This window comes from Mustela lutreola, chromosome 16 (assembly GCF_030435805.1).
Source record: "Mustela lutreola isolate mMusLut2 chromosome 16, mMusLut2.pri, whole genome shotgun sequence".
Classification (NCBI taxonomy): domain Eukaryota; kingdom Metazoa; phylum Chordata; class Mammalia; order Carnivora; family Mustelidae; genus Mustela; species Mustela lutreola.
Window position 1 is genome coordinate 2,012,853 of NC_081305.1, and position 25,507 is coordinate 2,038,359.

The 25,507-nt window shown below is 62.5% G+C and overlaps 2 protein-coding genes across 10 annotated transcripts in view; both read left to right on the forward strand.

Annotated features, from left to right (window-relative positions):
• Positions 1 to 4,983, forward strand: part of FBXO31 (F-box protein 31) — a 39,779-nt gene extending 34,796 nt beyond the window's left edge. For all 3 annotated transcript variants that reach the window (XM_059151697.1, XM_059151698.1, XM_059151699.1), the window contains 2 exons: positions 272 to 642; positions 3,389 to 4,983. In XM_059151697.1, coding sequence (XP_059007680.1) covers positions 272 to 642; positions 3,389 to 3,611 — 594 coding nt within the window. In that variant the 3' untranslated portion in view covers positions 3,612 to 4,983. The remainder of the gene's footprint in view (positions 1 to 271; positions 643 to 3,388) is intronic.
• Positions 4,984 to 10,280: 5,297 nt separating this feature from the next.
• On the forward strand, positions 10,281 to 24,427 carry C16H16orf95 (chromosome 16 C16orf95 homolog). Of its 7 annotated transcripts, XR_009348619.1 has the most exons (8): positions 13,026 to 13,278; positions 14,062 to 14,113; positions 14,708 to 14,848; positions 18,187 to 18,333; positions 19,016 to 19,052; positions 20,503 to 20,831; positions 22,174 to 22,378; positions 24,168 to 24,427. XR_009348619.1 is itself a non-coding variant. In XM_059151701.1 (7 exons), exons 1-7 carry the CDS (start codon positions 13,034 to 13,036, stop codon positions 24,184 to 24,186), a joined length of 846 nt encoding a protein of 281 aa, XP_059007684.1. In that variant the 5' UTR covers positions 13,026 to 13,033; the 3' UTR covers positions 24,187 to 24,427. The 7 variants fall into 7 exon arrangements, 3 of the variants coding, with proteins under 3 accessions (XP_059007684.1, XP_059007686.1, XP_059007685.1); XR_009348622.1 differs by lacking the exons at positions 13,026 to 13,278; positions 14,062 to 14,113 and adding an exon at positions 10,281 to 11,015; XR_009348620.1 differs by lacking the exon at positions 18,187 to 18,333.
• The last annotated feature ends 1,080 nt before the right edge of the window (positions 24,428 to 25,507 follow it).

Sequence of the window (25,507 nt, forward strand, 5' to 3'; positions counted from 1 at the left end):
AACCACTCCGCCGGGTGTCTGCGCCTCTCGAGGTCACTCGGGTGCTGTCAGCCCCTAGTTTCAAAGACGCCCTCGCAGACCAGGTGTGCGCCGTGGGCACGTGTTTTTTGAGGACTTCTGAAACGTTCTTACATCAGAAGGGGTGCCGCTAAGTCCGTGGGAAAGCTGGAGTGAGCTTGCAGGGCCGGGAGCGTGATCGTGGCAGGAACCATGCAGAGTGTGTCGCTGCCATTCCCTGAGCCCCACTGACGGCTGCGTGCTCGCTCCGCAGGGTGACCCGAACATCCCCGCCGGGCAGCAGACGGTCGAGATCGACCTCAGGCACCGCATCCAGCTGCCTGACGTGGAGAGCCTGCGCAACTTCAGCGAGCTCTCCCGCCTCGTCCTGGACGTGCGGGAGCGGCTGCGCCAGGAGCAGCAGCAGGAGAGCGGGCTGGAGGACGGCGGGGCCGGAGGACGGCAGAGCCCCCGAGAGCCCCAGCAGGGCCCTGCCCCGCCCGGTGCGGAGCTGCCTGCCGAGAAGGTCGGGGAGGCCGGGGGAGCAGAGGCCGCGGGTGCCCAGCCCGGGCAGGGGCAGCCGTTTGTGTTGCCCGTGGGCGTGAGCTCGAGGAGCGAGGACTACCCCCGCACCTGCAGGATGTGGTGAGAAGTGGGGGCGGGGCGCATCGGGCCTTCCGGGGAGTCCTGCCTCCCCTCCCGGCGTGGAGACGGGCCGTGGGGGCCGGCTCGGCACTGGCCGGTGTGGGGCTCCCTGCACCCGGGCGGGGAGCCCCGACCGCTCTGTGTGGGCCCCAGCTTAGGCTCGAGGACAGCGCCCTTCCCTGGGCTGCACAGACTTCGGAGGCTCCTGACCCCTTCCCCCCGGGGAGCCTCCAGGCTTACTAGAACCGCCGGGCTGGAGGCCTCCTCCTTCCTAGTGCCTTGTGTTGCCTCAGCGGTCAGGTGAAGGGTAGCCAGGCGAGCCTGCGGGTGGCCTTGAAAGGGGCCAGTGAGGAGGGGGCCCTTCTGCACCTGTTCCCCGGGGAGCAGGCTTGAGTTCAGCTGGATGTCCTTGTGGGTGAGGCCCCGCTGAGCACACTCAGGGTCAGCCGTCCGTGTCATCTGTGGTTTCTCTCCCCACAGAGGGGCCGGCCTGCTCTTGGTTTGACCGCGGCTCTTACGGTTTTGTTTTGGGCCACTGTTCTCGGCCGCTCAGGCCCCCTGCCCCAGCCCTCTGCACTTCGGGGCTTCTTAGGTGTCGACGAACCAGAACAAAAGAAACCACAGACTCGGGTCCTCTGTCGCACTGGCCACATTTCAGGTGCCAGCAGCCAACGTGTGTATTTGGACAGTGCAGGTCTAGAACATTCCGTCCCTGCAGAAATTTCTCCTGCACAGTTGCCCTAGGGGATGTTCTGAGGTGATGACCTGTCTGTCTCCTGGCATCATAGCTGCCTGGCCTCCGTGTCTGTCCAGTAGGGCGGAAAGGACTGTTTTCCTTGACTTCCGAACTGACCGTTGGCTCATGCCGGTGCTGGTGGTCTGACTGGCGCATCACGTGTGGCATAAGTGTGGCCGGGGCTCTGACTCCCGAGGGAGGATTTAGGTGTCTGTGTGGGCTTGCTGGGTACACTGGTTCTGAGTACCTGGTGCCAGTTCGGGGGGTCCCCCCACACCAGCACGCAGTTCTCCACGACACCAGCTTGGTGTCCAGCCAGTGGGCTCAGTCCTGACACCGCCCCCAGAGATGGTGTCAGACCCGGCAAGACTGCCTCTGTCCCCTCAGACACCGAAACGAAGTCGTCAGCCGTGCTTGTGACCAACCAGCTTTATGTCGGGGGTCCCCGCGAGCGGCTCAGGTTCAGTTCATGTGCTGGGGCAGCCCACAGAATTCAGGCAAACACTATGTCTGCCATTTCGTTGAAGGAGCTGAGAAAGGACGCCAGTGGACGGCCGCAGGCGGAGATGCGTAGGGTCCCGCATGCAGCAGCTTCCACCCTCGGGGACTGGGTGCACATAGGGGTCCCCCACCTGGGAGCTCCCCGAGCCCTGTACTTGGGGATGTCACGGAGGCTTCCTCACAGAGGCCTGGCCAGTCGTCAGCTCTGTCTCCAGCCCTTCTCCCGTCTGGAGAAAGGCAGGGCTGCTCGAGGTTCCAGGCTTCCGTTCCTGGCCCGTCCCCTCCTATTCGGTCCCCTCCTAGTGTTCCTGTCCCTTAGGACTCTCGGGTTCGGGAGCTGGTGCCAGGCCCTGGGGCAGAGGTCAGCACACGTACTCTTCCGTGATCTCCCACCGGGGAGATCCGTGTCATTTTCCCTCATGTTACACAATTACCACAAAAGTGGCTGAATTCGGGTTTTCCTAGAGGAGGCATACAGGTGGTGTTCCAGTGTGATTCCGACTGTTGCGAGCGGTCATACAAGAGAAGGGCTCTGTTGTCCTCCTGAGACTGGACAGCTTGCGGTGTCTCGTGGCCGGCCGAGAGCCCCGTGGGCTCCGTTGGGTGCTGTCAGGCCCGCCTTGCGGTGAAGGCATGGGGTGGGCTGCACACTGGCCTCGGGACCTGGGAGGGGTGTGCTGTGGCCCCTTCCCTGCTGGATCTGAGTGTCTGCGAGGCCTCGCCGCAGCGCGGATGGGGGACATGGCCGTCCCCAGTACGAACCTCAGCCGCATCACTGGCTCCCTGTGGGTTCTGGTGCCACTTTCCGCATGTGAGAGTCCCGTGAACCACACACGCTCAGCACAGGCCCGTTCCCCCTCCTGCCCAGTGGAGCCTGGGCGTGGTGGCTGGAGATCGGGGTGCTGGGCGCCGTTCTGTGTGCTGGGAGATCGGGCCGGCTCCTGGCTTCTTGTTCTCTCTGTGGGCCCCAGTTTCGGGGCAAGAAAGACAAATGCGTCTCATCTCAGTCCCATGTTGCTCTTGAAACCTGAGCCTTGGCCTTATGGGCGTTTGAAAGTCCTATAGTCTGAGTGCACGACAGTGACAGTGACGCGCCGGTACGTCTGTGGTGACTGCACTGGAGTCGTGGACGTGCTGACGCAGCTGTTCCGGGAATTGAGGTTTCTGTACTGGGGCCGGCTTTACGAAGCCAGACTCCGGAGCAGAAGTACATGGCGGGGTTGCCCGAGGCCCCTTTTCTTGGGCTGGGTGAGCTGGTGGGAGGGCGGCGGGCGGCAGGTCAGCCTGACCCGGGCCCACGACTCCGCGCACTGGCGCTTCGAGTCGCTTGCCGGTCCAGACCATGGGCTGTCTGGGGCTCCGGGACGTGCTGCTTCCAGCTGGCGGGGCGGAGGGCCGGCCCGCGGTGTGGGGGCGCGGCAGCAGGGGGCCGCGGGGGCAGGACGGGCCCAGCACGCTCCTCCCGGCACTCACGCTCCTCCCGGCACTTTCCCTCTTGTCTCGGCACAGCTTCTACGGCACAGGCCTCATTGCCGGCCACGGCTTCACCAGCCCCGAGCGCACCCCTGGGGTCTTCATCCTGTTCGACGAGGACCGTTTTGGGTTCATCTGGCTGGAGCTGAAATCCTTCAGCCTGTACAGCAGGGTGCAGGCCACCTTCCGGAATGCAGAGGCGCCGTCCCCGCAGGCCTTCGAGGAGATGCTCAAGAACATCCAGTCCCTGACCTCCTGACGGGCGGCCCCGGACCCTGCGCCTGGGAGAGGAAGCAGCATGCACTTTGGAGAGTCGGCCTCTGACCAGAGCACCCACGACGGCGGAGTCTCGGCCCAGCCCCCCCCGGACTCTTTGTACAGAGTGTGTGACCTTCGCGTGTGTCCTGTCCGGAGCTCGTGGGAAGGCTGACTGAGCGTGTCTTACGGAAAGAAAGAACCAGAAGAGGACCGATGGAGACGCCGGCTGCAGAGTTCTGTGAACAACTCAAGTGGAGAAGCTGGGTTTGTCCTCAGCCTGCGGATTTCAGGGACAGCCCGAGCCACCCTGGGGGCTGCACAGAGGCATCGTATGTGGGGACGTGCTGCTGGAGGCAAGGGACAGGGCCTGCAGGCTGGCAGGGGCCTGGGGTGAGGGCAGTCTGGGTGGGGGGCAGAGTGTGCATAAAGGGAGCTCCGGGGAGGGTCTGGAATGCTGGGCCAGGACCCTGGACTGAATTCCCATTTCTCTACTAACCTGCTTGGATTTTAGACAAATGCGGTTCAGCTCTGACGGGTCTGGGCAGCAGCGCAGGGGGCCTGTGATGCGGGCCATAGGCAAGGGTGGCTTGCTCGCCCTGGTCTCTGCAGCTTTAGAGTCAGGACCTTCGCCCCAGCCAGTCCCACGCAGGTGTTTGTTCGCACACCCCCCACCCACCTCCTGCCCACGCGCTGGCGTCAGAACCCCGAGCTCAGCCACTTGTCCCAGGACCTGCCCCGGAACTCAGCAGGGCCACGTCCGAAACAGCCCCGCGTTCCCCATGTGCAGGGCGCGCCCGGTGCTGCTGTTCCCAGGCCTGAGCAGCAGAGCCGGTGATGCGCAGAGGACCTTGGCCCACCTCTGCAGGGCGCAGGGCAGCTTTCTAGACATCACGCCCACGGACGGAATGCGCTGTAGACACCAGGGCCTCTTGGGATCCTCCAAGGCGGGGACCCTGATGACAGATGCTCCTGCGGGTGCTGTGCCTGTGTGTCCCGCTGACACCTGCTTTTGGGGCCACCGTAAGGTCTCTGCTGATCTTAGCGTCCCCTGAGAACAGAGCCCGAATGCACGCGGACCCCCAAGAATTCGTTGCAGCTCTGCCTCAGGCCTGCAGAGAGCTGTCCCCACGCGCACCTTCCATGGGGGCGGCTTCCCGGGCGAGGCAGAGCGCCCGTCCCCCTCTGCGATGCTCATCCTGCTGGGCGGACTGCGCCGGGCCCCTACACTGGGGGCGAGGGTCCCCAGGGAAAGGGGCAGCTTTGTGGTGCCTTCCTGTAGAGACCAACGTGAGATGTCCCATGAAACCTGTTCTCCTGACGAATTTCTCCCTGACTGGCCTTTTTTTAAAAAATAAAAAGTCCCTATTGCTCTAGCTTCAGTACTTTTGGCAACTCTTGGACTCCCTTTGCTTCCCGGAATCGTAGAGTGGGTGAGCTCTGGGCATGTCCCTAAACGACGGACTTGCGAGGAGGTTCTTCCCGGCCTCCTGACTCGGGAGGGAGGCGAGCCGAGAAGGGGGTTCCCTCTGGCCGGCTGTCGGAGACACCATGGCTCACGTCCCACATCCGTCCAGCAGGGCCCGAGGCGCTGTCCCAGTTTTCGTGTCTTCCGCAGGACTGAGCCTCCAGGCGCTGTCACCCCACCACCCTTGTGGCTGTCACTGTGTGTCCTGTGGCAGGCATGGTGTCGCCGAGGCGTGAAGCCTCAGGGAGAACAGAGGGAAGGCCAGCGGGGCGTGCAGTGACCGCACTCCACGTTCCGCCCTAGCCTGCGGCCGCTTGTCTGTACGGCCCACTCAGACTGAAGATGAGCCTTTCTGATGAAAAACTCATCTTGAACCCAGACGATGGAACCTGCCTCTGGAGTGCAGGCCTCTCCATGGGTTCCGCTAGCAGAGGCTGTTGGCTCCTTTCCCGTGGGTCCCTGTCTTTGGCGTCAGGCAGGGCCCCAGGGACCTGTGGGGCCAAACGGCTCAGCAGTGTCCTGGGTGAGGGCCTCTCACTGCACAGCCGGGCATCCGGCATTCGTGGTTTCCCTCTTGGAAACTGTTTGCAGTTCGGTAGGGGAGCGCGCAGAGCCCATGCAAACCAGCCCCTTTGGGTGTGCCTTAGGGCAGAGCAGGCAGCCGGCCCACCCGGGCAGCTTCCAGCCAGGAATTGGTTGCAGGTGAGGATTGGGAAAGACAGAGATCGTGGTTGGAAGCCTGGAGGCAGCTGGGGGGTGGGTAGCGCATGTTCCCATAAGGAACATGAATGACCCAACTTAGGGACTGTTGTGCCCATGTGGTGCTTGATTCAGGGCAGCTGGCGGGGGACCTGGATGGGTCTGGCCATCTTCCCCTGCTCGGCACCCCCCTTACTGGCCACTGTGCTGCTGTGAGGTGGGGGAATTCTGGTGCGGACGAGCGGCAGGAGGGGAGCCTCAGGTGCGTGTCTGCACACCTGGGCACGGGCCGTTCGGCGACTCGCTAGGGAGTGACGTGATCGGAGACGGCGGATGTCAGTCTGGAGATTCTCATGCATCGGGGCATCGTGGGCCGTGCGGGCAGCTTTTGCAAATGACCTTTTTTCTGGCTCTGACTCAGGCCTGGCGGTCTGTCTGGTTATGTGGCCTGCCCAGCTCAGACCGGCAGTGTCCGCTGCTGGATGGGAGCAGGTCAGGAGGCCTCGTGGTGGTGGGAATTCCAGATCCTCCCTCCCGCAGCCCAGACTGGGCCTTACTTCCCGGCCTCGGCCCTCGGCCCCTCGGTTGGGGCAGGGCTCGCTGTGGCTGGTGCTGAGGGCGCCGGCCTCCCGCCGCTCCCTCCCTCACCTCCTTCCCCAGCCCGTGCAGCTTAGGGGGGTGGGGGGAGCACCTGTACCCCTGGCATTCCTCCTGGGGAAGGGCGTGCGCCCGGGGTGGGCTAGCTTGAGAAGCCGGCCAGGCCTCCATCCCTGCCTTACGCAGAACATGCTCTGAGCTGGAGCTGGCCTGTCCGACGTTCTCTTTGCCCGAGAACCTGGGTGTGCTGCTGTGGTCTGGCCAGGTAAGGCCCATCGCTTAGCCAGCCCGTCCTGTGGCCCCGGCGTGCAGCGGTTGCGGGCTGGTGTTCAGATGGTGGGTGGCCCGGCCTGTGTGTTCTCAGGCTGCGCTCGTGCCCAGAAGCAGTGACGGAGAGGAGCCTGCTTTAGTCCCTCACCGTGGTGAACTCGGTCACGGGGATCTCGGAATTTCTGAGCGTCTCGTGCTGCGCTGTCCGGTGTGTGGGAGAGGAGCTCCCCTTGGAGACCCGGTGCTTTGAGGAAGCGGCCCTGTTCCATCTTCGTGCGCTGAGGAATGCTTACAGGAACGTTCTCAGCCCTCCCTGGCTTGTGGCGAACGCGAACAAGACGGTGCCCACTTACCGAGTGCTCCGTGTCACTACGGCTCAGGGGCCTGCCGGCCAGCCTTCGGGCGGCGTGGGTGACTGGCGGTGACCCCGGGGCTTGGAAAACAGCCCCCCTGCCGGGCCCTTTCTGCGCTCACAGGGACGCCCACCAAAACGTAGGGAGGGGTCAGAACCCTTGCTTTTTCAGCCTAATTTTGCTTTTGGCTGTTCTTTGAGATCATGTAGCCTCCTTGGAGAAGAAACCGTTTCTGCTGCTTGATCTTGAAATCCCACGGCCTGACAGCTGACCGGTGGGGTGGGGGAACAGCTGTCCCTCCGGGGCGTCTGCTGTGGTGTAAGACGGGCTGGAGCAGGGATGGTGCCCCCGCGGGGCCAGGCCCCGAGGAAGCGGCTGCTGGGAGCCGGCGCCCAGTGTCACCGGGATGGGACCACCGTGTGGGGCTGAATCTCCGTCAATCAGTTTCTGAAACCTCGTCGTGTGCTTTGTAATAGTTTTTTGGGGATGTGATTCAGAGGAGGCAGGAGCCACGAGCAGCGAGCGGTGGGGGCTGAGGGCCGAAGGACAGGACCGGATCCTGGTGGGGTGAGGCCCCAGGGAGCCTCTCCACCTGGACCTGACAGCATCTTGAACCTCCTAGTTGTGGAACGAAGCGGTAAGTGATCCCGGATCCCATCTCTGACCTCGGCTTGCTAAGTGTCCCATCACCGACCCGGTGCCCCTGGGGGACCCGGGGCCGCAGTGGGGTTTCCTCAGGCTGAACTGAAGCGGACTTCGCCTTTTCTGAAAACGGTAAGAACGGGATGCACAGGGCGGGGCTGTGCTTTGTGCGCACAGCTGGGGGTCTCGTGTCTGGGTTTTCTCTTTGTAAAGGTAAAATCCTTGTAAAGAAACGCAAGAATGTATTATTATTATTACTATTTTTTTGACAAGAGAGAGAAAGAGAGATCACAAGTAGGCAGAGAGAGGAGGAAGCAGGTTCCCCACTGAGCAGAGAGCCCCATGCAGGGCTCCATCCCAGGTCCCTGAGATCATGACCTAGGCTGAAGGCAGAGGCTTAACCCACTGAGCCACGCAGGCGCCCCAAGAACTGCAGGAACTTATATAGGCAGTAAAAGTACCTCCTGTTCCTGCTCATGGGCGGGAGGATTCCCCTGTTCTGTCCGAGCAGCAGCTTTGCCTGGCAGCTCCCCTGGAAGGCGGCTGCCTGGTCCTTCACCTGGGGGAGGCTGTGCTGGGCAGGGCCCTGGCCCAGCTCCCCATGCGTCCTGCGGGCCCCTGGCCCCCCTCTTGTAGCTGTCTGTAGCCTGGCCTCTGGTGAGGATCTAGGTCACTGCATGCCCCCCCAGCCAGCACGAACTGAAAATCCGCGAGTGCTGAAGGGTGCCTTCCCAGCACCTGGTTTTGGGGAACATACGGCTGCAGGGGACGGTCGCTCTGCTCACGTTGAGGGCGGCACCTACAGTCCCTCCCCACACCTGGCCCTTCTGTAGATGCCCAACCCTGGGATGAACAGGAGCTTCTTGGGGAGCAGAGCAGAGGGAAGGAGGTCGTGGACTGCAGGACACGTGGCGAGAGCTGGAGGGAGGCCTCGAGTAACCCGGTGTTCCCTCCCCAGATGGTCATGCTCTCCCTGGCGGCACACGCCTGCAGCCCAGGCCCAGCCACAGACCCAGGATCTTTACGGGGACCAGCCCCCACTGTTGGCTCACCTCATGGCCCCTAGGGCTTTGTCTCCAGCCCCGGCTGCTTGTTTGGAGTCTTTTCTACTGGGCACTGAGTCTCTGTGGGGGGGCCATCCCATACTGTAGGGCACTGAGCATCATTCCTCATCTTCGTGATCACGGCAACCCAAAGCATCTGCCGACATGGCCGGTGTCCCCTGTGGGTAGTCACCTTGTGGAGAACCACTGGGTCAGTACCTGCACGTCGTGCCCCAAACACGGTGCCGCACGTTGTGGACACAGCACTGAACAACCAGTGGGGTCTTTGTCCTGCACAGATCACAGCACAAAATATCCCCAAATGGGCATGGTGGCCTCCTGTGCACACTTGTGGGCACCCTCTTAGGGTGTGGTCTGTCCCCAGTGCAGTGGGGGGTCAAGGCCGGCGTGGACGCGGGTGCCCTTGGACCTGTGGCACCTAGCTCAGGCGACGCTTAGGCCGGCATCTGCAGGGCCATGGCGGTGGGTGAGGTGCTCTGTCCTCACCTGTCTCCCTCAACCCAGGCGGGGGCCCCGGTGCTGCATCTGTCTGTGCTTCAGACTGGGGGCTCCTCCCAGGTCCAGCAGCACTGCCTTCCCCGGCACACTGGCCCTGGCGCCTGGTGGTCAGGAGGAGGTGAGGTCCGTGTGTCAGAAGTAGTGCCGCCGGCCCCTCGGACCGACAGGCTGGCCCCCTGTGGGGTGGCCGGCTGGGAGAGAGGGAGATGCCTGCCCGGGCCCCGGGATGCTGAGCCCCGGCCCCGGGGAAGAGGGTTTGAGCACTGGAAGCTTCCCAACCCATGCCCCCCAGGGTTCCGGTGCTGCTGCGTGGTGGCCTGCCTGTGGCTGTCCTCCACGTGACTGTCCTCTCCTTTCCCAGCATCTTTCGGGAAGGGACGCAGAGGAATATGGCTCTCAACAAAAGCCGGCCCTAGCTGTTCGGTGAGAAGCGGTTGAGCTGTCCTTTTGTTTCCTGGTTAGACTGTCACAGCGTATGTGAATGTGCCGCCGCGTGTGCACGCCTTCCGTGTGCGTATGGCTGTGAACGAGCCCCACAGTCGGGACACGGCCTCCATCCCCTTCAGAGTCCCCGGTGCTTCCCCTTCACAGCCGGCACCCCGGCCCGCAGCTTTGCCTTTCTCAGGGAGTTGGGTTTCCAGAAGACAGCGTGGCGGCGAGGGGCGCTTGTCAGCCTTTCTTCATTATCCTCTCACTCTAAGGAGCCTTTCTAAACGTTTTTCCCCCTAACACTCCCCAGGACATTTTCACACCACGGGTAAGCCGTGTGAATACCTGGGTCTATATATGTGCACGTGTGCGCGCACACCCACACCGGCTCAGAGGGCCGTGCCCTGCAGGCAGAAGGGAGGCTGGGGCTCTAACTGGGAGCCTCAGGAGCGCTGACCGCCACACTGAGAAGGTGAGAAGGTGGAGGTGGGAGTGCCCCAAGGCGGCCGTGAGGGCTCGGGTTAGAACTGGCATGGCCTGGGCTGTGACCAGAGCCTGGATGAGGAGTCGTGGACAGCGGGATGTGGGGCTTGGGGATGGGACTGGAGAACTGGGGTGCAGACAGGATTCTACTCCTGTCTGTGTGCTGCTCGGCCAGATGCCGTCTCAGGGGTCCCACCTGCCTGTGGCTTGTCTCTGGGGCTCGGCTCTGTGACCACTTGGTGGACAGCAGGAACCCAGATGCTGGCTCAGGTCTCCTGCCATCCCCGACTGAGGGTCCAGGCAGCAGAGGAGGGGAGCTCTGAGCCCTGCAGTGGATGGGCTGGTCAGCCCTTCTGCAGACTCCTTCAGAGGGTGGCTGCTGAGCACCCCCGTGGACCATGTCGGGCTCCCTCCAGGACTCAGGCTGGGGACAGGCTGTGGAGCCCGGGTGAATGGCCCTCCTCACCACGGAGCTTTACTCCCCCAGCTTCTAGCCTAACCCAGTTCTGCTGGGAGGCAGGCTCCCACAGGGTGCCAAGGACACGGGGAGACATGGTGTGCAGCTACGGCACAGAGCCCCTCCCCTAGAAGATGCTTCAGGACTTCATGGGAAGCATTACGATGCCAGTGCTCGGTGCTGGGGTGAGACAGGGACAGCTGCCTGCAAATGACCACACCTCCCTGAGCCTGGCTCTCGGGCGCAGCCTTCGGCCCTTTCCTGGGACTCTGCTGACAGCAAGGGCGGTGGTGGTGCCGTGTCCCCTGGCAGAGCGCAGGACATGGTGAAGGAGAAGGAAAGGGAGCCCGTGTTCCACAGCACATTGAGGACAGAGTTCTAGAACGTCACGGTTGCAGAGGCGGCGGGAACAAGCGGGGACAGCAGCGCCTGCATCCCACCAGAAAAGGTGAGGGTTAGGGTAGCCACCTTGCACGGCGGGCACCGGTCACATACATAGGGCCCCAGTCAGAGTGAAAAAGGGAGTCCTGGATCCTGGGGCTGTTAGTACGGCACCCAAGTCGGTGGCCCCTGGTGTGACTGTGACTCAGATGGGACGGATAGGGGATATTTCAAAGAGGCCCCAAAGGGCTCCCAGTGAGGGACACGCGCGTGCGTCAGGAATGTAACTCTGAGCCCCATGCGGGGTATGGAGACTACTTAGAAAGTGTCAAAAAAATTTTAAATCCCATTTTTACCAAACCCACAGGATTGAGCATTGGAGAGCTCTCCGTGCCTGTCACGGGTCCATCAGGCAAGGTCGCTGCGTGGTCACAAGCCCCACAGCTGCCCCACCCGCAGCACAGAAGCTCAGATCCTTGCTCCAGGGACATGAGTCCCCGGCACGCTCGGCCTGCTTCGGGCCCCCAGTCGCCGCCATTGGGCAGGCATGCGCAGACAGCCATGGCGTGAGTGCTGTGGGGCTAGGGGCATGCCCTGTGCTGGCTGTGCCCGCCTCAGCGGCCCACCACTGGTCCGTCCCCTCGAGCCAGGTCAGATGGTCCCCTCCGGTCTGCTGGTCCTCCGGTGTCAGGCCTCTGCGGGGCCCTTGCTAGCCCAGGTTGCTCCTGTGCAGGTCATACACGGTGACCTCTGGGAGCCGCGGCAGGGGGCAGGCCCAGAGCAAGCCCCACGCATCATGCTTTCTGCTAGGGACCTTCGGTTGGTTCACGCACTGCACAAGTGCACCACGGCTCTGGGACTCCACAATCTCGGCTCCTCCTCCTACCTGACGGCTTTGGAAACGACAGCCCGATGGACGCCTCTGGCGGCCACAGGCTCCTCTGGTCCCATGTGCCTCCTCCGAGGTGGCAGTGAGCCAGCCTGTGCCCGGAGGGACAGGAAAACACAGGGAGAACGCAGGACCCCCGCTCCAGTGATGCCAGCTGACTCGCACCGGCGTGGACGGTTTGCCCGGCGATCTGACCCCCGCTTCCTGGGGCTTGGCTGCTGCTCCTCAGTCTTCTACCGCGGGCCGGGCTTGGAGAAGTCGGTGGCTCGCCCGGCGCACAGGGAGGGAGCGGCGGCCGGGGCGGGGTCCGGCCCTGGTCACTCTGGCTATTCCGGACCTTCCCGGCAGGTGTGCCGGGCGGGAGGCACCGGGTTTCCGCCCGACGGCATTCACGGGGCGTCCTGTGCCTGCTCGGCGGTCTGGCTTCTCCGCACTGCCCCGCGCCCTCCGTGCACGCGTCGTCCTTCCGCGTGGAGACGCCGCCGACCTTCCTTCCACTCTTCCCAGCCCGAGCGGCCGTTCGGGTCGTTCCGGCTCAGCGCGGCCGACGCGGCGGAGGCTGCTGGCCGTGCCTTCCGCTGCGCCGAGGGCGCCTTCTCCGGGGTGTGCCTGGCCGGGAGCCACGGGCCGCGGGCACGGGCTTCGGAACACCGCGGAGCGGTCAGCCCGCACCGGGACTCCCGCTCCGGCGGCCGCACCGGGACGGGCCGCGGCAGCACAGCGCACACCGACACCCTTGCCCGCGCGCCCGCCCGCGCACCCGCCGCGCCCCGGGACGCCACCGCCGCGGCTCCCCGACAGGCGCGGCCCCCGGGCTCCCCAGGCTCGCCCCGCCCGAGCCCCGGGGGCTGAGGCACGACGCGGGTCCCGGCGCGGGGCTCGCGGCCGGATCCGAACTCGAGGAACGCAACGGGCGGCTGCAGGGCGCCTCGCGGGCAACAACCGGCGCCCCCGGCACACGGTGGGGGCGGTCCCCGCGCGGGGGAGCGCCGTACGCTCCGCCCCGAGCCCTCCCCGTGACCCATCGACCCCGAGGCCCGCGCCGCCATAGGCCAATCAGCCGCCAGATCAGGGCACATGCCTAGAAGGCAGCGCTCGATTGGCTGAGCTCGGGGGAACCAGGCGGGGCTCCGGGGCCGTTGGGCCGGAAGGGTGGGGCCTGAGGCGGCCAGCGGGCGGAAGGGGCGGGGCCCTGGATGGGCGGTCCCCGTGAGCGTGCGTGCCTGCGTGCTCGTGCAGGCTCGTGCGTGCTCGTGCGCGCGCGCGCGCCGCTGGAGGGGAGGAGCTGGACGCGTGAGGGGCGGCTGGACTGTGGTCACCCGCCTCACGATGGTCACCGCAGCCGCGTCCACGGCGGCCCGGCCCGCGTCGCGGCGGGCACTTCCGGGAGCCCTCGCGTGTCCGTTGGTCTGTCGGCACGCACGGCCCCGAGGTCAGGCAGGTGCGTCCCTGAGCCCCGCTCGCCGGGCCGTGGACGCCGCAGCCCGGGCGGCCCCAGCCGCGTCCCCGGGCCCGGGTCGCTGCGGCCCAGCGGTGGCCGGAGCGCGTCGGCAGGGCGGAGGCACCGGACGTAGGCACCGGACGGCCGCGCCGTGTTTCCCGACCGAGAGCCCGGGGTGGGGCCTTGAGGCTCGGTGCGTCCCGGGACCGCGGTCAGGGACCGTCCGTCCGTCCGTCCGTCCGTCGGTGGCGCTTCCCCGGCGGGGAGGAGCTGCTGTCGCCCCGGGTTGGGCACGGAGGCCCGGGATGAGTCCGTCCGGCGTCCGGCGGGGCTGGGGGCGGGCCGGGCCGAGCGGCGGGGCGGGCGGCGGCGCGGGGGGCGGCGCGGGGTCGCGTTGGGAGCGGGGGACGCGCCCCCGGCCGAGCGGCTTCCCGGTTCCCGGGTCCCGGGTGCGCCCCGACCCGGCTTCGAGCGGCGTGTGCCGGGGCGGCGGGCGGGTCCTCGTTGCGGGCCGCTCCGGCGTCGCCCGCGGGCGCCCGGGGGCTGGGCGTGGGCCGGTGTCGCGGCGCGAGCGCTGCCCGGCGTGCCCCGGGGCCGGCGCAGGTGCCCGGTGTGCGGGCCGGCGCCCCCCTCCCTGCAGCGCGGCGACCCGCCGACCCGGGAGTCCGACCCGGGAGTCCGTTCGGCGCCGGCCCAGGTCCCCCCGCAGCCCCTCCCCCGCCCCGCCCGCAGCTCCCCGCACCGAGCCCAGAACGTTCTCAGCCTCGTGTCCTCGCTTTCCAGGGAGAGCCGGCCGCAGACCTTCGGGACGGAGGCGAGCCCCGCACAGCCTTCGGTAAGGGCGGCAGGCTCTGGGCAGCCGCGGCCCCGGAGCGGGGAGAGGGGTCCGCGGACAGCAGCCCCGGGGACCGTCCGACCCGGGGGGCTGGGTCCCGGCGCGTGGGCGGGCCCCGTGGTTCCGTGAAGGGCCGCCCGCCGCCCGCCCCAGCCCGGGGAGGACAGCACCATCCCCGGCGCACCCGCTCGGGGCATCAGCTTGTCCCTCTGACCCCGCGGGGCGTGACCGGCCCCTTCCTGCCGGTGGCATGCCGAGGGCCACGCGGCGTGGGTGTGGGGCCGTTGCGCACGGAGAGCGCTGCCGGCGGATCCGCGGCGGCGACGGCCGCCCGCTCCCCCGCAGCCGGTTGCAGCCGCCCAGCCCCGCTCCCGGAGCGCGGCAGGACAGCGACCCCGCAGCGGACTCCGCAGACGGAGCCGTGGTAGCCCGCGCCTGCCCAGATGCGGGCGGAGCTGGGGGGCCGTTGCCTGCCCTGGGCAGCCTGCCCCAGCCCTGGCTCTCCAGGCGTGGACTCCCTGTTGCGGGGAGCTCCTTGGTGCCCGTCGCCCACGGGGAGCAGGTTTGACTCTGTCTTTTCTGTGTCTTGCCCAGATGTGTCCTGTCCCCAGCACTGTCCCTCGACAGCCCACCTGCTGTGAGTGCCAGGCCAGATTCGGGGGCTTCCTGCCGGTGCCCAGGGTCCAGGCGGCATTGCCTTACTGGGTCCCTTTGTCCTTGAGACCCCGAAAGCAGGTAGGTGACGTCGACCAGGGCTGCTTCCTCCGAGTCCGGGGTGAACCTCAGGGGACTGGTCACCCCTCGAAATCATAGATGTTATGTGAGCGATTTCTTAAGATTCTGGGGAGACGGTTTGTATGTTTTTTTTTTTTTTTTAATTCAGATTTTTCCAAGAATTAGGGTGTGTGGAGTTACGAGGGACGTGTGGTAAGTGCTCGTGTGGAAACTGTTCAGTTTGCTGAGTCTCGGCAGTCGTTCACTCTGAGACCGCTGCTGCCGCTGAGCTGTTCTGAGGGGGTTCCACGTGCCCCTCCCCTCCCCGGCGTCCCCGGGCAACCACGGATCTGTTTCCGGCACCCCAGCTCAGTTGGCATTTCTTCGGGTTTTCTGTGGGCGGAATCCTATAGCGGGTCCGCGGTGGCCTCGGTCACTCCCTGTGATTATTTCTGTGCTTCCTCCACGCGGTGGCAGCGTGGTGCCGGGTCGTGTCCCTCCGATGACGGGACCGCCATGCGGCCCTTCGTCCGGTGAAGGTAACGGGCACCGCCTCCACAAGTTCTGTCCGTCGCAAGCCGAGCTGCTGGGGACGCGTGTGTCCAAGTGTCTGTGTGACCGCGCTTTCCTGTCTCCGGGGCAGATACCTGGGAGCGGACTTGTCGGACCGTGGGGTGACCCAACAGCTTGTGTTGAACTGTTCTCCCGAGGGGTTCTCACTGGACGTTCCTAGCAGCAGCGTGAGGTCCGCTTCCTCCGTGTCCTCGGACGCGCGTGGCTCGGTCAGTCTTGTCGCATGTAGCCGTCTTGATAGGTGTGTGTCTCCCTCTGCCTCTGTTTGGTGTTTCCATAGTCACAAGTGACGCTGAGTGGCCCCTCCAGACGCTGGGGTATGGGCACGTCTTCCTTGGTCTGTGTCTCTTCAGATGTTCTGCCCGTTTAGAAACATTTGTTTGGGGCGCCTGGGTGGCTCAGTGGGATAAGCCTCTGCTTTCAGCTCAGGTCATGATCTCAGGGTCCTGGGATCGAGCCCCGCATCGGGCTCTCTGCTCAGCAGGGAGCCTGCTTCCTCCTCTCTCTCTGCCTGCCTCTCTGCCTGCTTGTGATCTCTGTCTGTCCAATAAATAAATCTTTAAAAAAAATTTGGTTGTTTGCTTTTTTTTTCTTAAAGTTCGGGGGTTTTGAGAGTTGTTCGTGTGTTGTGGGTATGATAGTACCTCCTGTCGTACCCACTTGCATGTTTGTAAGCATTTCTCCGTGGTTCTGGCTTGTCCTTTTGTTCCGTGGCTGGTGTTTGGCACAGACCCTCAGTTTTAAACCGGACGAGCCCACTTGATCAGTCTGACCCTTTCCCGACCCCGCGTAGCCGTGTCCCGCGCAGCGCGGTGCTGGGATGTGCTGTCCAAGGATTCCTGAGAGATCCTCGCGTGCGCCAAGGCAGGAGGGTCTCTCCCGCATTTTCTTCCAGACGTGCTAGAGTTTACAGTTAGGTTCCGGTCCGCGACCCTCTTTCGGTTCGTCTTGTGTGTGGCTGCGGTGTGGGTTGAAGTTCCGTTGTTTCCGTCGTGGTGCCCGGTTGTGCCAGTGCCACACGCCTTCTCCACGGGCCGGCCCTTGCACCATTGCCAGAAAAGAGCCGTGCGTGTAGCCGCGGGTCTGTCTGGACCCTGTTCCTGCTGCTTCTCCGCCCGCCCGCCCGCCCGCCCGCCCGCCGCTGCGCCATCTCCACCGCGCGGCTTCACGCGGGGCCGGTGCCCTCCGGTGCTGGTTCTCTTCAAGCCGCTCATTCTGGTTTCCTTGCGTTTCTGGGTGAGATTTGGAGTCCGTCTGCTAGTTTCCACGGCAGCTGTCCTGGCCTGGGGTGTTCTCTCTGCTCCTGCACCCCTGCACCCCACGCTCGTTCTGTCTGCGGGACCGGGACGGCGCTGTGTAGCGAGGTTCTGGGCAGGACGGGTCTGCGCAACCAGCGCCGTGCATGCGGCGGAGAGCGTGCCCTGTGAGCACCATCACTCGCTTGGTGGGGGGCGGAACTGGCCCAGATGTGCCTGTCCCGTGGGGCACTTGTCGTGCTGGCAGGAGGTAGGGGTGGACAGAGTTTCCTGGGTTCTCCGGGGCCTCTTCATCTCCTTCGGATGAGCTTTCCATGCCTCGGCCCTCCCCTGTGGGGCTCTGCGCTCTGCAGCATGTCCCACGCCTGCTCTGGGCCACATCCCCTCCGCCTCGGGACATCAGCAGGGTCCGTGCACAAGCACGTTTTGTGGCCTTTCTGACATGAGACGTGAGCGCGTGGCGGGAACTTGACCGTGGTACGGGGGGTGCCCGACTTGTGCCTACCCTGAGGCTTCCCCGTGTGGCCCGGAGACGGGCTGTGTGTGTCTCCTTCCTTTAGGGACATGTAGCACATTGCTCAGCTGCCTGGACTTCAGACTGCAGTCCCTGTCATCGTGAGGGGCTCAGCTGGGTGGCCCGGCCCCACCTTCCCCTGATCTTGGGGCCACTGTGCAGGCTCAGACGTTGTAGAGGCCCGTGTGGTCTCTTTGGCCAGACCTGGCTGCTATCACGTCCCCCTTGTCCATGGTTCAAACCAGTGCATGGCCTAAGGAAAGTCCGGGGGTGGGCTCCACACTGCCCTCCTGCCGGAAGGAGTGGGGGTCACAGGGCAAAGGGCAGGGCTGTGGGGAGGGTACAGAACGGGCCAAGGCCGTGATCCCCCACAACTCCTGCCCGGGAATCGTGGCACACAGATTCTCTATGCAGACGGCACACGGCAGCATGCTGCGCCTGCAGACTGTGTTTCCCACGCCACGTCATGCCTCTGCATTCACTCGTGCCGGGGCACACAGGTCTGCCTCGCCCTTTCCAGAGGCTGTCCCATTCCCTGCTGTCCCCGTGTCCCTCCCAGACAGGCCCCTGGGCTCCTGGGCACTCCGGCCGTGCTGCCGCTCGTGTAGTCACGAGCGTCGTTTGGCAGATGCTCACGTATCCCAGAGTGAGGTTGCTGGACCAGACGCTGCCCGTGATAGACCCTGGCCCGTGTTTTCGGGAAAGCTTTGTAGCCAAGAACCCTGAGGCTCAGAGAGGCTAGATGTTATGCCCAGGAGCCGGTCCTGGAGGCCTGCAGGCTCAGGACACACCTGCCTGCGATTCTCATGTCCCACCATGGCAGCCGTGCAGACCTCCCATGGCAGAGATGCAGGCGGCCCCTGGGAATGTCGTGGGGGGAGGCTTCTCCCTCTGCTGGGTGGTTGGGGTGGGCCTGCGGGAGGGCACAGAAGAGGAGCTCCCCAGGGCCCTGTCCCAGGGCGAAGATTTCTGGGCCACAACCCCTTTGGACCTTCTCTTCCCTCCCTCTTTGTTAGATCCAAAAGATGGTCCGGTTTTATATCCCCAAAACCTCCGAGGCATGCCCCTGCTTATGCCACCGCTTTGGGGGCCGGCTCCCGATGCCTAGGGATCAGGCCGTGATGCCCTACTGGGTGCCCCAGATCCTGAGGCCTCACAAGAAGGTAAGAGGGAGGCTCACGGTAGCGAGGCCCAGAGGGACCGGGGACACCTAGAGGGCTCTGGTATCCGGGGTCTCCTGGAAGGCACAGTGAGGGCAGTAGAGTGCAGGAGGTGGGCGTGTGCAGGGGAGGACCAGCTCGGTGTCTTGGGGGTGCCGGGAGGGTGGGCCGCACTGCTGTCTGGAGGGGTCCCTCATTGCTGCCCCCAGTTTTCATGCCGTCTCTCCTGCCTCCTGCTCTTCTGCTCCACCTCCCTCCCCTTGCCTCAGTGCCCTGTCCAGCCCTCTGGGCGTCCCTGGAGGCAGGGGGCTGAGCCAGGAAGGGGCAGCACTCTGAGTTACTGTTTCCGGTTTTCTGCTCTGTCTGCGTTCCCAAGGCTCTGGGTTCCAGGGCAGTGACTACTGGGGTTGCTGGCCAGGTCCAGCCCTCCTCAGTCCCACGGCCCCTTCTCTCCCACGCTTTCTGGGTGTCCTGGGTGGTCGGGAGAGGCTTCCTTTCTGCCTTCACCCACTTATCATTTGCTGGTTTTTCTCATTTAGAAGCAAACTGTCCCCAGAATTAAGACTCAGAGGCACGTTGGAAGGGGACGATGGCTTGTATTCTGGTGTCCAGCCAGATCCCCGGGCCCACCTTTCTGTGGGCCACCAGGCTGGGCCGACACATCTGCCCCCATTCTTTTTTTCAGGTGTTGAAAAGGCCGCGGAGCTGTAAAGGCATCCAAGGTAACCGAGCATACGTGTCTCTCCCCTCCCTGCCCGAGGAGGGTGGGGTCTCGTGCGGATGGGGAGACTTCTCTCATCCCCAGATGTCTGTGAATCACAGATGGCGTGTGGCACACGACCGCGTGTTCACCCCCTTGTCTTTCCAGGCGACACTAGCCACCTACCATTTTCCCGCAGTGAACGAGAGAAGCCTTAGGCTCTGACGGTCTCTCTGCATTGGCTTCCAGGGTGAAGCCGATTTGCAGCCTGGAGTTCGATGGTGTCTAAAGTGTATTTTCTTTTAAGGTCGAATCTTGCATAGTTCGTGACGTGTGTGTGTGTGTGTGTGTGTGTGTGTGTGTGTGTGTCCGGCGTACACGTATGCATGCATGCCGGTGACCTAGTCAGTGTGTTTGCTAACGGTATGGTGCGGCTGCCTGCGCTGACACATGCAGGACGTGCTGGACGTGCATGACGGTGGACTGAGGCGCTTGTCCCTTCTGCGGTACACACACACGTATGTGTTTGAGAGCTAGTGTGCATGCGTGTGCGTGTTTCTGGCAGCGGTAGTACACACCTCACTTCCGTGTGTTGGTGGTGTAGTGCGTCTCTGCAACAGAGCGTGGTCGGAGAGGCACGTGTTTGTGAGCTGGTGTGTTCTCGTGCACGCGCGTCAGTTTGAGGGAGGACCTCTCCGTCCCACCTTTGCTTTCTTTGTCTCTAAAACAAGTGGGTTGGATGGCTCTGGGAGGCCGTGTCCGGCGCCGATGGCCAACGTGGATGCTTCCTCTGTGTTGCGTGTGAGCCAAGGAGTGGGCGTGCTGGGTGGTTTGGATCAAGTCCTTCCCTTGCCCGGCTGTTCCCTTGCTCTGCGTGGTGAGCCCCTTTGCTGGAATCTGGGAAGGGGGACATGGATGGATGCCGGGCTAGGACTGGGAGCTTGTGATGGGCGAGCAGTTTGGCCTGCCCAGAAGCCAGGAGCAGAGGGCTGGGTGGGACCGTGCCCAGGAAGCGAGTGGCCACCAGCCAGCAGGCCCACCTTGTAATGCGGCACAAACACATACTTTCGCGGGTCGGAAGAGTCACACGATTAGGAACAGCACGGATGTACACGGCTTTTGTCGGGGCAGTTCAGAGGCATCTATCGAATTATTTTTTGAGCTATAATTGCCATAGAATGTTATATTAGTTTCAGGTGTACAGTGTAATGGTTTGATACTTTTGATACATTTTTGTGAAATGACCAACATGGTAAGTCTAGTTAACATCTGTCACTTTATATAGTTACAAATCTTTTTTTTTCTCATGATGAGAACTTTTAAGATTTACTCTGTTCGCAACTTTTGAGAAATACAATACAGTATTATTACCTCTGGTCACCGTGCTGTACCCTGGAGCCGCAGGTTGTATTTATTTTTTAACTGGAAGATTGTATCTTTTGACCACTTGACCCATTTCTCCCATCTTTCAGTTTTTGTAATGTGCGTCGTCTTTACTCCGGCAAGCCCTTGTCAGGGTGACGTCTGGGAGACACTCCGACATGCATGTCTCTGCAGCAGTGGTGTCCTTGGCAAGGTGTCTGAAGCAGCTGAAGCGTGTCTCGGGAGGATGGACGTACGTGGGTGTGTGTACGAAATGTGGCACCTGCCTTGGAGAGCTCGCAGCCCTCAGGGACGACGGGAGGGAGCCCCGGACACACTGCGGCGAGGAGAAATAAGTTGCTGCCGGCTGCGGAGTTGGCCCCCATTCCCGTGGCCCCAAAAAGCTGAAGCCCCGTGTGGATGTGGATGCGGGCTGTGGGTGTGTGTCTGGGCTGACAGTCACGGTTACCGTGTGGGTGGGAAGACAGGAGTTCAGGAACCCACGAGCAAGACGGGGGGCTGGACGAGCAGCAGAGCCAACAGCAGCAGGCTGGCTCCGGTTTGGAGGAGAGCCAGAGTCCCTTTACGAGAGGAACCACAGCGGGAGGACAAGAGCAGTTGGAGAGACTGCTCTTTTAACTGTATAGTCACACATTTACGGGTTATTTTTATTGGTGGCTTTTGGCTTTGAATACTCTGCATCTTTAGGAGAAGCTAAAAGCTCAGCTTGTTGTTGAATCATGTGCACCAATTTGACACATTTTCAAAAGCCAGTATTAACTTTTCTCCAGTCCTTGTTTAATAGCTCAGGCAGTTTTTAAGGACGGTGAGTCGAGCCCTCACCCATTCAGGCCAGAAGGTGTTTCCAGGACAGGACTGAGAGCCCGGGTCTCACTGGCACCAGGACAGTTAGGATCGGTCTCCCTTGAGCTTTGTACAGGGTGATTTAAAAATATGATTTAAGAAAAGCAATATAAAACTACTTTCTTTAGCTTCAAACCCAGATTATTTCCATTTTAAAGAGAAAAATCTGTATTTCTCATCTTGTATTTTCTTTGTAAAGAGGGGGCTCATCTGTTTTTCTTCCCTATGTTTTTGTAGTAGGATTAAGAAAATAGTGTATTTTATATCAAGCATGCTTTTACCCATTAGTATAATTGGAGTAGTACCATGGTGTGCGATGTGACAAAGTTTGTGTGTGGTGTGTGTAACATATAAATGTGGGGTGACTTGTAGTCATAGCACGTTAGTAGTGTAACCTAAGTAAGGTGTGGTATCAGAAGGCTCCCACGCTGACCAAAGCAGCTCTCAAAGGCTCGTGTCAGGGAAGTGGAAACACTGGAATCACATCTGTGGTTGTGGTTTCCAGACACTCCGACCCCGTGTTTCCATCACTAAGTTGTACTCATTCTCAGCTTCTTGCCCGTCTGTTTCATCTCAGCTGCATCCACGGGTTCCCTCCTCCAAAAACAAAACAGAAGATTAATGGGAAACACATCCCAGCTAAATTCTGAATTCTCTCATCCATAACTGGTTCGTCATGTGGCTATAAGGGATAGAGGCGCCGGCACGAGCCCCACAGTCAGCCCAGAAATAAGTAAACAGCAGTGTTCTCTTCATCTGCGTGATGTCGGTCGGTCCACACTCTCAGGACTGGGACCGGCCTTGCTGGATCCCCTGGCGTCCTCACCCTGGGTTCTGGAGGGTTCTCCCGTGTGTGGTGTGCACCTGCGGCACTCCGTCCCCACTCTGCCCAGGGCCTGACTTGCTTTCTCGCCTAGAACGCCCCCTGGACTTGCACTCCTGGTACAACCGCTGGCGGATCTGCTGTGACGGGCGCCTCCTCCTCAAGTGGCAACAGCTCCAGGCCATTTACCAGCACGAGCCGCTGGCCCCAGAGAGGGGAGTGAGCCCCCCGGCCCCCTTCCTGCCCTTCAGCCTCCTCACCCTCCTGCAGGTGGTCCTGAAGGTCGTGTTGGCCATTCGGTGAGCAGGCATGGGGTGGGGGCCCTGGGGGTCCTGGGCCCATCTCACTTCCAGGCTGTTTGGGTCAGGGGCTGGGGGTTCAGCTGAGTCCTGGCTGTGGGAGAAGTTGGCTGTGGCTGAACGAAGGGTGAGGAGTGGCTGCGGCGGGCTCACCATCGGAGTTGCTCACACCTTCCACAGGGCTCTCACGGCACCACACACTCGGTGCGTGAGCGGTGCAGGCACGTCCGAGCTGACGGTGGGGCACTGGGCATCTCGGGGCTGCCCGACTGTCTTTCGTCCACTCATCCCTGTGGCCTGGCACTGCTTCCAGTGTGCACACGTTTCCATCACGTCGAGGTTGAAGGTGGCTGTTAGAGGCCGCTCGCCCAGCCAGCCTGCTGGGGAATAAGCACAGTTTCAGGCCTGGGGACTGCGGCCTCTCCCCTTGCCCGTTCCCAGCCGTCAAGGCTCCATTTTGGGAAGCCCCTGCCCCAGCCTCGACCCCAGAAACCTCACTCCAGGGCAGGCAGGGCTGCTTCGTTCGGTCTCCTGCTCAGGCTCTCCCATCACACCTGTGCAGGGACGTGCAGATACACAAGTGCATGTGGATAGAGGGTGTGCACAACTGCACCAGCGTGTAAATGCACACGGGTCAGGTTGATAGATGTTGACTTGTTTGCTTAATTGTCTTCGTGTCATTGTAAGAGGAGTCTTCTGCCAAGTGTCCGGTATCTGAAGGTGGTTGTAGGTGTCCTGTCCATTGTCCCCGCTGCTGCTGTTCTCAGCAGGGGTAGCTCTGTCTTTGTCTCTCGTCCTGGCTGGAAGCAGAAGCCCCCCCCACCCCCCGCCCAGCCCGCTGCACCCTGCTTGTCTGCTCTGCCGGTGTTGCCTCTGACCCCCGTGATGACAGACGGTGTCCCAGGGCACGTCTGTGTGCAGGTGCTGGTCTGTGGCGTGAGCTCTCCGGAAGGCTCGGGGCTGGGGGCCAGCAGCTTCGGGGCACCGCGCGTGAGCTCGCGTTCCTTCTCTGTTGTGCGTGAAGGTTCATCGTGTTTGTGTGTGTGTGTGTGTGTGTGTGTGTGTGTGTTTGCTAACTCGAGTCGGACTCCCTGTGCGCACTCTGGGAGGAGCCAGGAGGGACTCTTGACTGCAGATGGTACGTGCGGGAGACGGTCCGGGCAGGCCAAAGGGACCACGCTGGGGAGCACAGAGGAGGTGTTTGCCTCAGAGCCGGGCTCCTTGGGCCGAGCCACAGGTGCCAGCTAGATGCTCAGGAGAACTCTCTTGTCTGGCTGGGGTGTCTGCAGGGTGTCCTGTGAGAGTCCCCCAGACGACACACCAGCTTATCTCAGGAGAAGTTGCCGGCTGCCTGCAGCCTGGCCTGGCAGAGGTTTAGGACTGTGAAGGCCTCGGGAGGGGAGGTGAGCTCCGAACCTTCCCAGCAGGGACCTTGGAGGGCTGAGACTGTCACACTTGCCTTCTCGATGGGGCCCGCCGCAGGTTCCTCGCATCGCGTCCCCTTCACAACTGCAGAGGGCGCAAGGCCGGGGCTCTCCTTCCTGCCCCGAGGGGGAGAGTGGGCTCTGGGGGCCGAGTGCCCCATCAGAGAACCCATGGCTGGAAGTGGCATCACTTCCCTGTACCCTTTTCCTGCCTGGGCTCCTCAGGGACTCAGACGGCATCCCCCTGTGCTGCGGGGGTCCCCCGCCTTCCAACCCAGGGAGGCTCCCTGCCCGGTCCTGCCGGGGCAGCATGGGCTCGGCGCGGGGCCCAGTTCCGAGTAACTGCCTTTCTCTTTGCTTTCCAGCCACTTGTTCTGGTTTTGAAGTTGGAATCTTCAGCCACTGCCGAGAACATCAACGAAAATGTCCATCATAATGAAGGTCTTTGACGAGAATGTCAAGTCAGGGGGAGTGCGCGATAGCCACGGTTCTCTCAGGCCCCAGGAGTCACACCCGGGGTTGGGTCCAGGCCCTCAGCAGGCAGTGCTTCGTGGCGGCGCAGCTGCTGTGGACGCGGGGGAGACTCCGGCGAACGCGGCCAATAAATGTTATTTGTGAAGCTCCAGAGTGGTCCCTGATTGAACGCTGACACTGGTTCCTCTCTGTGGAGCGGGGCGTGTTCTCCAGCCTGGTGTCCCGTCTCTCCTCCCTCTGCCCAGGTTGGTGGGGACAGCAGGCCCACCGGTGACAGGCCGGAGGTAGGGTTGGCACCTGTGTCAGGTGGCACTCACCTTAGTAGGTCGCATGAAATTATGCGAATCGATGTTTTTATAAACTGAGGTGTCATTTGCATCATAAAATTCACCTTTTTACAGCATATGGTTCCGTGGATTTTGGTGTATTTACGTGGTGGTGCAGCCCTCCTCCTGCTGTCTTAGTCCAGACCCGTGTGGTCACCCCAAAAAGAGACCTCTCCTGTTTCAGTCCTTGCCTTGTTGCCCAGCGCCTGGCAGCCGCTCACCTGCTTCCTGACGTTTCCTGTGCTGGACACCTCCCGTGCGTGCAGCCCTGCGGCACGTGGGTCGGCTGTGCTGGCGCCTCTCAGCGCACGTGGTAGCCCGTGTGAGCGCCGCATTCCTTTCTGTGTGTGTACACGGCAGCTTGCGGGACCTTTGGGTCATTTCCGCCTGTTGCTTCCCGGTGACTAGTGCTGTTTCTGTGTGGACGTGTTCCTGCTCCTCTCGGGCCTGCGCCCGTGAGTGCCGGGGCGCAGGGTGACTTCCGACCGTGTCGCGCAGCACGCTCCATTCTCCACAGTGGAAGGCTGTGCCATTTCATGTTCATGTTCCCGCCCGCCTGGCAGGCCGGTTTGGGTTTCCCCACATCCTTGACGACGCTTGTTAGCCCTGTTTGGGTGATAGCCGTCCTTGTCGGGGTGGACCAGTGGCCCATCACGGTTCTGATTTGCGTTTTCCTGACGGCCAGTGACCTCGAGCGTCCATCCACGTGCTCACCAGCCATTTGCGTGTCTTCCTGGCAGAGATGTCTGTTCCGACTTGTTTCTGTTTTAATTGGATCATCCGTTGTTTTCATTGTTGCTGAGTCTGTTCTGGCTGTGTTCTGGATGGTAGGTCCTTATCAGATGTGTCATTGGCAAGCATGTTCCCCCGTAGGCGGTTTTCCTCTTGACGATGATGACCTTCGG